The 12,069-nt window shown below is 45.1% G+C and overlaps 1 protein-coding gene across 7 annotated transcripts in view; it reads right to left on the bottom strand.

The window, feature by feature from the left end:
• LOC115192576 (semaphorin-6B) overlaps positions 1-11,618 on the bottom strand; it is a 127,757-nt gene extending 116,139 nt beyond the window's left edge. For 6 of the 7 annotated variants that reach the window (XM_029751233.1, XM_029751234.1, XM_029751235.1 and 3 more), the window contains exon 1: positions 11,354-11,618. In XM_029751233.1, coding sequence (XP_029607093.1) covers positions 11,354-11,482 — 129 coding nt within the window. In that variant the 5' untranslated portion in view covers positions 11,483-11,618. Of the gene's footprint in view, positions 1-10,740 lie in introns of all 7 variants that reach the window. The other variant, XM_029751240.1, reaches the window with a different exon arrangement.
• Positions 11,619-12,069: the final 451 nt, after the last annotated feature.

The following is a 12,069-nucleotide window of genomic DNA, read 5'->3' as shown; positions in this document are numbered from 1 at the left end:
ATCTGGCAACAGCTCTGGTCGACATTCCTGCAGTCAGCATGCCAATTGCACAATCCTTCAAAACGTGAGACATCTTTGGCATTGTGTTGTGTGACAAAACGTCACATTTTAGAGTGGCTTTTTATTGTCCCCAGCACAAGGTACACCTGTGTAATGATCATGCTGTTCAATCAGCTTCTTGATATACCACACCTGTCAGGTGGATAGATTATCTTGGAAAAGAGGGATTTGCTCACTAACAGGGATGTAAGCAAATTAAAGCAAAAACAATTAGAAAAATATGTTTTTTGTATGTATGGAACATTTCTTGGATCTTTTATTTCAGCTCATGAAACACGGAACCAACACTTCACATGTTCCGTTTAGGAGTATGTGGATGCGGTGCTGGACTCAAATATTTTTGACTGATCACATACGCTGCTGCTATTGTTTACTATCTGTTACTTTATTCCTAGTTATATGTACATATCTACCTCAATTACCTCGTACCCCTGTACATCGACTCGGTACTGTAACTCCTTGTACATAGCCAAATTATTGTAACTCATTGTCAAATCAAATCCAATCAAATCAAATTTTATTGGTCACATACACATGGTTAGCAAATGTTAATGTGAGTGTAGCGAAATGCTTGTGCTTCTAGTTCCAACCATGCTGTAATATCTAACAAGTAACCTAACAATAAAACAAAATACTGCATAGTTTCCGTGTATATATTATTATTATATATTATTATTTTTTATTATTACGTGTTTAACTTTTCTATTATTTCTCTATTTTTCTTTCTCTCTGCATTGTTGGGAAGGGACCTTTATGAAAGCATTTCACTGTTAGTCTACACCTGTTGTTTACGAAGCATGTGATGAATACAATTTGATTTGATGCCGCACTGATCAGAGTGTGACTCATTAACATCCACACTAATGAAGAGCCTGGAGTGAGACACTAGGGCACAGATGAGGCTCTTGAGACACACACATAAACTGTTTTAACACGCACGCACAGACAAACATACACACGCCCAGCCTGCTTGGTTGAGCACTGCTGTCGGAAGTCTGGCACTCCTTCTCAGTCTGAGGAGTGACACACTGTCTCATTTGAGATGAAAAAACAGAAAGGGATTATCCGATGAGAAAAGAACGCACCTCCATCGACAGTGAGACAAAGACTCTGATGTACACTCTTCATGTGAACAAAAAGCGTCTCAGCAGCTGCTTGAGCCTGGATGCTGCGTCAACTCTCTAGGAAGAGGCCTGCACAGCCACACCATTAATTACTTCTTATCAGCAACAGGGAACATGCATAACAACGCAGCCAATGCACAGCCTACTGGCCAGTGAAATACAAACAGAATAGATTCCAGGCAATATAATCAGCTTTTCCACTTTCCTTGCTGCGAATGTGACAAAGGCTAAGTAACAAGTATATAAATAAATAAAGGTGTCTGTCGGGCGGGCGGCGGCCCCCGGCCAGCCAGTCATCAAGTCAGGCAGCCATTAGGAGTATGTGGATGCGGTGCTCGACTCAGTGTGAAGCTGGAATAATGGAGGAGTATTATTATATTAATGAAGGACACTACACAGCTGCCGACGCAGGGATTTGCATGGACTTTTCTTCTCAGCACTGGGCTGATGGCTGATTAAGATCTGCCAGCCAAATCTCCCCGACACCTCGCCTGCTGATGCAGAGACAGGACGACTGTCACATGAACCCCCCCGTCACACACACACATCCCTCCTCAAGCCCTGCACCCTTATCCCCCTCACCCTCTGGACTCTGTTAGCATAAGTCCACTCCCAAAACAAAACTGCATATGTGGAAACCATGGAGACACCAATGGGAGACATGGAGGCAGAGATAAAGAGGTGGGATCAGCCTGCGTTCCATACAGCTAGCTGGTAAATGTCCCCAAGACAGTAAATTAACCATCTGATTAGGATTTGAAACACAGTCAAGTAAATGCACACAAGGCATCCACTTAACAAGAGATTCGGCAATAAAATGTTAACTTGCCGACAGTCACTACATCTGCTATAGAAAACAGATCAATGCCTGTGTCATTGAGTGTGTCATTTTTACAACATTACTTATTTTGGTTTTAGGTTCTGTCTTAATATTGATATACTGTACGTTACTATCAAAGCATGTTACTATATCAACTGTACAATATTACATTTTAAAAAAAGGGCAAAATGTTTCGCCTGGACTTTTCCAAGGTCACACATGGTGTGAGAGAGGGAGAATGAAAGGGGAAGAGAGAGAGAAACAGAGAGAGAGAGTCGACAGGGGGAGAATAATTGGCCCAGCTGTCCTGAGGGTCTTATCGTATAGGAGGGGACCGAAATCTGAACTCAGGATCAACACTGAACTCCCGAGCTGTCCCTCTTTAAGGCCCTGAGCCCTGTGGAGCTTCAAAGCCACTTTGTAGTGTCCGCTAATGGTGGCGATGACAGCAGCAGCGAGAAGCACCAAGCGGGTGAAATGGCCAGGCCAAAAAATACAAGTAGCAGAGGGAGGAACACTCCTGTCCAACGGCCATAAAAAACTGTCCTAAAATGACTGCCATATTTAACATTTGGCAGGAACAGCACTCTCCAGTGTTACTTAAACTAAGCACTCAACACCGGGGCAGTACAATTATATACACTCTGTCTGAAATTCATCAATCATTTTATTTGATTTGATTTAACCTTTATTTGACTAGGCAAGTCAGTAAAGAGAAGAGTTCCAAACCAGTTTGATTCCCTGAAAGCCAGGAGTATGCTGTGTGGAACAGGGCCATTTAGAATGTTTACCTTTACATATTTCTATGATGATTGGGCCATTCTTCCCTGGTGCCAGCATGTGCTCACAATTTCCACACCATCATAATATTCAATTTTTTTGTTGCTACTCTTCTTTTGTGGCTATTCTTCAGTTGCGTGGACATGGAAAAACTCTGTCATTGCCTTGCCGTGCCCTTGTTACCCCACCCTTAGCATTTCAGGGAACATGAAGTTATGACAAGCTACAGGCTACAGGCCTGTGAGAGCCGGATTCTCAGGCACTTCAGCCTGGCCTGATTATTGCTTTAGTTTAGACTCAGGGATCGAGTTTCCTTGGCTACTGCAATGGCTAAGAGAGAGAGCAGGCCAGGACTGAAACAACACAGAGGGGACAAGCTATGCTATTTATATGGAGCAAGCAGATAATTGTTTAAAAGGTTAGTCTACAAGCAAGGGACAAACAACAGAGAACTCTGGGAAGTGTTGCTGCATGCTACTGAAAAAAGTCAATTTTCTAGGCCTGTCACATGGCTGAGTGGCTGTCTGCCCAGGAGACCCACAGCTCCAGCCAATGGTCTCCCAGAATTAGCTGGTCATGCTCTAGCACTCACAGACCAACCATACAACCATGTAATTACAAGGAGGAACGGGGCAATCACTGAAGTATTATGGTAATGCATACATTACATACAGACATATATATACATACACATGCAGATATACACACACATACACACATAACCCTATACAGACACACACACACACTAGTGATGGCAAAACACCAAGGCTATCGGCACACACACTAAACCACCAAGCACCAAACCACCAAGCGAAATGAAATGATGGCCAGAGCAAATCACCACTAAACTCCCACATAGAGAAATAGAGAAATGTCCAAAGCAGAGATCATTCCATGGCACAGTACCACCAGCGTTGAAATACTGCCATCTAACTGAACTCACTCCCCATGCTGCAAAGTCAAACTTCTCAAGCTGAGTTATAGATGTTCCATTCTGACGATAAGAACTCCTCGAGCTGAACTGTTAGAGCTGAACTGCCGAACTTCAAACAACCGACCCTGATATGTGTATGTGAGTCAGACGGGCAGATGAGTGTGCCATACTTTGAGCAGAAAACCTTGGATGTGTCCATCTTACGGGCGCCAAGGGATTGGGCCAATGAACAGAGCGGAGGCGCGGTCGGAGCGGTGCTGGGGGCTGAGCTCTGATGTTTGCAGCAAAACAAGTCATTAAAGGCAGGAGGATGTGCATGAATATTCACACAGAGATCCACTGGCTAGAGAGCACATCAAGGAGAAAAAGCCCTACGCATTAAAACCCTGTTGGGCGGGCGGGTGGCACTGCTCTGAATGTCACTGCCAGTCAGCCCGCCCTCTCTCTAAGCGAGGCAGACAGTGAGCCATTTTGATTGCTCCACCAGCAGACCAGGGGGTGAAAAACATTTACATGCAAATATAGATGACCCTCTAGTTATGAGCAGGCATGTAGTCATGGGATTTCTGAGCAAATAACCACATAGGAGACCAGCAAATAGTCCTCCACTACCACCCTGAAAGAGGAACTACAGTATACAACATCCTTTATTTCCAATAAAATACAGGAACTACAGTCTGGTGTATGTACAGTATATAGTATCCAATAAAAGGCAGATATGCGGTGCCTCATAAACAGATTAGCTGTTAAAGCGCCATAATCCTCTCTATCACATATAACATATTCTTTGAGTATGCAGAACACTCACCAATTTATTTCCTACCTACAACCAAACCCACTCATCTGGAAAGATTGGGTTAATAATAGTCATCAAACGTTCGCAGTCAATTTCCACAATTATGTTGTCCACCAACGACCACCAGCTCTTCAATCCATAATGCCTAACTGCACGACTGGAGCTAATAAAGGATGGCAGGTGACAGATTGTGGCCTGTTAGAAGGGGGGATGTGGGGGTCTTGGATAGGGGAGACCCTGGCTCAGACTCTGGCCCTGACACAGGCCATGTGATGCTCTGATTGGAACCCACCTGCTGTCCTGAGACCTGTTGCCTCCAGATGGCCCCTGGGCCCCCCTTCCCTCCATCACACATTCTCTATCCTTCCCTCATCATCCCCTCATCTCTGACTCAGGCCATGGCTCTCTGGCTGGCTCCACGGAGAGGGGGCAGAGCAGACGCTCAGCACAGCCAGGCTTCTTTGATTCCTCACACCAGAGATGCCGGCTCCATACATTAATTGGTGCTTCGTGAACCGTTGATTTAGTGCGTTCGAGGGCCCACTTCATCAGAGTAAGCAGTCTACAGAGTCTATTATGCTTCTGCCCACCCAGTGTAATCCTGCTGGGCCTCCACTGCTACTGCATCTCTACCCCCTGACTCTGATCGTCATCCCCCTCCTCTCTCCATCTCTCCTCCACCTCCCTGGGTCTCTGTGAACATTACCTCACAGCTCGACTTCACCCATCACACAGTACACCCAGGCCTTGGCACCACTCCCTCCTCGTGCCTCACCCCCTCACCCTTCACTCCCCTCAGTATAGTTTCTCTTCAGCCTGACTGCCTCACGCATCACTGACTCCCCTCACAGAGTGCAGTAAGCCATTAATTTCTTCAAAGCGGAAAACAAGTGAACTGTACATGAGAAAAATAAATACAGCAATACAGGCAGGCAGACAGAGAGAAACCGAAAAGAACAGAATGGCCTGGTAATGAAGAGGACCACATTAACTACTGGTAGACTACAGTACACTGAGAACAGAAGGAGGAGTCGCTAGGCTTAGAATGATAAACAAGCACAATCTCACCGTTTCTCAGCAAACAAACAAAACAAGCAATTGAAGGATATAGTCTCTCTAAAACAAAGGCAGCCATAAATGAGGAGTATGACATCTGTGGGCCTAAAGGGTATACATCCACAGCCTCACACTGTGGTGGTGAAGTGTGACTCAATCACTCCCACTTCCTCCCCATCCAACAACAATGGTCTGTTAGTCAACAACAACACAATGAGAAAGAGCCAAGTTGGCCAAATGGGAAAGATGAGGCATCTAAGGTATAAAGGGAATGCTTGCTAATTGTGTATGTGGAGTTTAACGGGAAACGGCCTGTTAAACATCTCTCCACATCTCTCCCAGGACTGACAGGGTACTATTAGAGCCTCCATGCAAGCCGCCTCATTGTGTATGTGTGTGTGTGTGTGTGTGTGTGTGTATGTGTGTGTGTGTGTGTGTGTGTGTGTGTGTGTGTGTATGTGTGTGTGTGTGTGTGTGTGTGTGTGTGTGTGTGTGTGTGTGTGTGTGTGTGTGTGTGTGTGTGAGGTAAAGTAAAGGGGGGACCAGTCTATCCACATCTTTCCTTGCGGTGGCCCCTCGTTAGTCTCTCCACTCATTAACAAACCTCTATACGCCACATTGGCCATGTCGACGGTGGTACAGTCACAACCAACCTCATGCACCGAGGGGACAGAGCCATGTCAGAGTGCCTCAATGACAAAAAAACAGCCTATAAAAAGCATCCTCACACATACACTGTATGTTCATTCATGTCCAGGAAGTAGTGCCTCGTCCTGCTCCATCACATCTGCCTGCCTTTCCTGCACAATATCCTTCATGATGCACTGCCAAAGGCATTATGGAATTGTATTTATGGAAATGTGTATTTTCTCTGTAGTGGAATGAATCCCCCCTCTACCACATCTAAACATGGAGAAGTAATGTATTAACCATACAGAGGGCTTTTTATTCAACAGCTAGCCGAGTCAGTCCTCAGAGAGACTGTAGCTTTGTGCTCCTCCATCACCTCAGGCTTATGTAACAGATACCCTTCACCTTCCCAGAGCCTCTCCACTGTTAGAGGCCACTGACACCAAATTAAAACATAGAAGAAATATGCCTCAAAATGAGAATGAGCAGCAATGGGAAAGCTTTTGAGGGAAAATGAAAGAGCTCTGATTATTGACTATTTCAAGGGACATTCTCTTTGTACCGCTTTGTTTATCCTCCTTCCTTGCTTTGGTATTGCACTAGATATACTGTACATGTAAGCAATAAGGCTCGAGGAGGTGTGGTATATGGCCAATATACCATGACTAAGGGCTGTTCTTAGGCACAACGCAACTGTGCCTGGACACAGCCCTTAGCCATGGTATATTGGCCATATATCACAAACCCAGAGGTGCCTTATTGATATTATAAACTGGTTACCAACGTAATTAGAGCAGTAAAAAAAAATGTTTTGTCATACCCGTGGTATACGGTCTGATATAAGATGGCTGTCAGCCAATCAACCTAATCAACCCACCCAGCCAATCAACCCACCCAGTTTATAATTTACATTTTAGTAATTTAGCAGAAGCTCTTATCCAGAGCGACTTACAGTAGTGAATATATACATTTTCATACTTTATTCGTACATTATTTTCTCCGGTTCTATTGTACATTCTATTCTCCTATAGCCAGTGGCCTTTCCAGCCTGAGGATAGATGGGGCGGTAAAGAACAATAACACACACTGACATATTGTAGTATTTTTGTGCCATAGTTTAAAACTCACGGGACAACATATTACCCAGGGGTTGGTTACTTATTCTGCAGTCTTTCCAGTGTCTAGGGTACCCAAACTCACATACAAGTATAAAGAAAACCTTGAGCGTGAAAAAGTGTGCGTACTAGAGATATATATGATCGGAACCATATGGGAGGAAAGGAGAGAGGGGAAATAAAAGGGAAAGTCCAGATGATGAGGGAGAGGGAGAGTGTGATTAAACAACAGGAGGGATTGGTGGCTTGGTGACCTCTGGCCAGCTCCAGCCACACCTCGCCGCAGGTGAGGTGGTAGTTGCTACACTGCAAGCCCATTGGAGCCTGGGAATGGAGGCCCCAGGGGTCACCGGCTAACCTGTTTATCTACTGCCATAGCAACCCCAGCAGTGGCCTTGGGAAAACATAAACAGCAATAGCAGCGGATGGCTGCTGGGCGCCGTGCCTAAATGGTGAGGTGAAATGGATAAAATACAAGGCACTGCTGATTCCTGCAAAGGAGCACACAGGAGCCCCGTCTGTCCACTCCTCACTCTGCAGCACGGACTGACACTGACCAAGCCTCTCATTCACCTTCGCTTTCTCCTAACGCCACGTGCTAAGTGGAAACATTGCTACGGTAAATTTGTCCCATTCAGAGTCCCAGTGGGCAGTGTCCTCCTCCTGACAGCCCAAAGAGAGGCCACACTGCTTGGGAGGGCCTGACATCAAGGTCCAGCGGGAGGGAGAGGGGAGGGCTGGCAGAGCAGGTTAGCCTTGGGGCCGCCAGGCAGGCAGCTCAATAGTCAGGGGGTGGTAGAGATGTCACCAGCTCTCTCACATATGAGCTTGTGATCGGGCTACCCTGACCAGGTAACATAACCCCCAGGAGGGGGTGGCGGGGACAGGATTGAGACCCCCTGCGACAGGACAGGGGCACCTGTTATTTTAGCACAGTGGGCTCAACACTTGCTCTGAGGGGCGCTGGCCTGCGCGGCTGTTAGAGAGTGGAGAGGATACTAACAGGGCATCCATTCAACAAATCCTGGACAGCACTGAATCACACACACACTGTGGTAGAGAGACAAACACACACATTTAGGCGCACAGACACAAATACACACAAGCACACACACTATGACAGGAAAACGAACAGACTGTGGCAAACAAATTCTCCCTCTCTTTTCTTTTTCTTTCTTTCTTTCTCTCTCTCTCTCTCTCTCACACACACACACACACACACACACACACACACACACACACACACACACACACACACACACACACACACACACACACACACACACACACACACACACACACACACACACACAAAGTAGTACTCAGACAGATCCTACAAATTAGTTGAGAATTAAGAATTCCACAATGAGAGCAGCAGGGGTCTTTGGCCCAGAGTGCTGGGTGGGAAGTTGTGGATCTATCCAAATGAAGTAACTTTATAATAAATCACTGTACTCTGCTTGCTGGGGATTCGCTGAGCTTTCACTGGGCGGTTTGCTAAGCTATGAGGAACACTAGACAATAGGAAAGGAAAGCAACGCACCAAAAAATCAAAATCAGCTCCAACTTGGAGCAGCGTCTATAAAGTAACCATAGGCCTTCTGGTAGGGGCCTATTTTCTCTTATTTAATCCATCCTCTTCAGCTCTTAAAGTACAATGAGGAGATCACAGCGTTTATCAGACAGGCGTTTCCCTCTGTTCTTCTCACCTAATTTATTCCTAATGATAGTTCTTGTGTAATCAGTGCTAGTGGGATGATGAGTGTACAAGGAGGTCTGAGGCATTAGCAGGGAGAACGGTGTAGTAGAGGAACTCCTTCGCCATGAGAACACCCAGCACAGACACCCACTAAGCCAGTAGCCCTCCCCTCTCTCTCTTCTTCCATTTTCTCCCATTCTTACTCTCCCTATTCTATTCTATTTTCTCTATTTCTCTTTCTCTCTCTCCCTCTCTCTCTCTCTACACATAGGCAAAGAAAACAATGGCACGAGGCTGGAACTGTAGGACAATAGCCCAGCATCTGGGAACCAGGAGAGTTAATTTGAGTATAGGTGAGGTCTGCAACCTGTGGCAGAGCCCAGGGAGAAAGAGAGGCCTTTCAGGGGATTTTAAAGAGCCCCTTGTCCTTAGAGCCTGATTGACACATGTGAGTGAGGGGAGGGCTTGTGCTTTTCCCTTGGTTATATCTTAGCTTTCGCTGGCTGAACAGAACTGTCTCCTCTCCGTAGCCCCCTTTTCTCTTCCACTCTCCTCTCTTACACTTGGGCTCATTATTGGAATGCTCTGACCCTTGGGGACTTCACTTACTTGTCTCCCTTTCCCGGCCACAAACCCCAGCACCCAACAAAAGGCAGCTCAAAGGCAATTTGAATTTGAAACAGGGAGCACAACAAAAACGTGCAGCTTTCTCCTGAAAGAAGAAACTTTGGGGAGCTCAGTGCCAGCAATTCAAAGTTAGCCCTCACATAAAAACGCAAATTTGATTTTGACACTAACTCAGTGTACTGTAAAGGCAGCAGCTGCTTCAGAAATAGAGGGACAGAGGAAAGGGAGAGAGAGGAGCCCGAGGGGAGGACAGGTGTAAGGACACCTGGGGGCCATTGGGCAGGATCACAGATCAGCATGCACAACCACCAGCAGTGCCACTGGACACACACCAAACACACACACCAGACACAGAGAGGGCTGCTGCCCTCATAGCTACTGAACTCTTCATGTGAGAGAAGACTAAAAGGAGTAATTTCTGTGCATTTTAAGAACATTTTAAATTATACTTAGTCAATAACAATAATAATAATAATAACAAATAATAATACTAACAACAAATAATAATAATAATAATAATGTGGTTTAATGCATTTGAATAGTAGACTAATTGGCTAAATATATCATCATAGCCTGATATTGCACAGTAATAAATAAATAGCCTATTATTTTAGAAAATAGTAAACATGTCAGTGTCAATTACTTCTCTATAAATAGGGAAGGAATAAACATAGCATACTTTTTTATAGTCAACAATTAATAAATCCCGCTGTCTGTAAAAAACATGAAATCTTCATGTGGTTTGGACATGGAGCTACGCAGTATGAAATCGAGAAACTAACTACACAATGATAGAAAATATAGGTAGCCTAACATTAGGCAATTGAACATCATTTTATATGTATGTCGCAATAATGTGTGTCATTGTGATAACTGTGAAACTCTGCCTCGGAGGGAAAATGCCGAGGCCAATTTCAAGTGAGTTCCCTACATTCGTTTGAGCCATTTTCAAACCCATAACAAATCATCACATTTGATTATATTGGGAACACCATTGTGCCCAAAGCATCGGCATGGCGCGACCGGAGGCAATGTCCCACAGCGCGCACCACCACCCTCAAACACCGGACCCCAACGTTGGACAGCTCCGTTCACTTACCGCTTATTGTCGCGTAAAGGGTGCGCCCGGAACGCGGCGGTTACACAGTTCTTGCCTCTACAGTCTGATTTCCCCTGGATTAATATCCAGTATGTAAGAAGAGGAGAGAGAGATCCGATGTTTTCGTCAAACCTAATCCTAACCTAATTTGTAAACTACTAGCCTACTCCTCTCTGTCGCATCTGTCTCTGGCAAAAAAAAATATCCTGTACGGCAGCGTGACATCCTTAAGACAACTGTCTCCGGGTTGTGTTTTCATATACCCCCACTACCTCCCAACACCACCTGTCCCCGGAGGAAAACACACCACAAAGCGCTTCTTATGTCGCGCCACGACACATGGCATTCCCCAATAGCTCTGCAGCAATATTCCTCCTCAGCAAGCCGTCCGGAATAAAGTAATTTGTAATTGCTGGTAGAAGTGGCTGGTGTTGAAGGACTGATTGCAATAACAATCCATGCAGCACCCAGTGGCACTGAACCAGCTGTACAGTAAGACAATTACATATGTTTCCGTCTCCCGGCCTGCGCTATTGCAGTTGCGTTATCAATCATCTATCCTCACAATAGTTATTTTGTGCTCGATGTAGCTGCGCACGGCTGGTGCTCTTACCAGTAGAATGTCATTGCTGCGTCTTTTTACTTCGAGTCTCACTGAAAGAAAAGGCTGTTCGTCAGTTTGGAATGCGCCCCTTTTCCAGTATGCTCCAGCTTCAGGATTCTGCGGGAAGGAAAATCCCATTAATCGGTTTATTAAAAATATGTAGCTTAATTTTTTTCTGTAGTTTACCCCTCAGGAGCTTTGTCAAGGTAGGCTCTGTTTCCCTACTAACGGTGAAATACAGCATCTTCAGTAGGCTACTGCTCTCTTTGTCACCCACAGGGACAGAAAACAAGGCGATACCAAAACCTGAAGCAGAATTATGCAGTGACTGGAATGGAATTAATTCATAGTTAGGCTAACGTTTAGGCCTAATTAGGCAAATTATTTTATTCTTAAATAAAACATTAATGGAATGCTTTGTGATTTTGGCAATGAAGCCATGTATCAACTTCCCCAGAGTCAGATGAACTAATGGATACCAAGCAGTTTGAAGGAAGTTGCTAACTAGCGTTAGCGCAACTGCTAACTAGCATTAGCACAATGACTGGAGGTCTATGGTAACAGCTAGCATTACCATAGACGTCCAGTCAATGTGCTAACACTCGCAAAACTAACTCTAACTTCCATCATACTGGATGCCGAGACATAAAAATGGTATCCACAAGTTCATCTGACTCCAGGGAAATAGATGAAGGTCTTCATTACCAAAATCCTGAAGTATCCAT

Source organism: Salmo trutta, chromosome 4 (assembly GCF_901001165.1).
Source record: "Salmo trutta chromosome 4, fSalTru1.1, whole genome shotgun sequence".
In the NCBI taxonomy this organism is placed as follows: domain Eukaryota; kingdom Metazoa; phylum Chordata; class Actinopteri; order Salmoniformes; family Salmonidae; genus Salmo; species Salmo trutta.
This window is presented reverse-complemented; position numbering and strand designations above follow the sequence as displayed.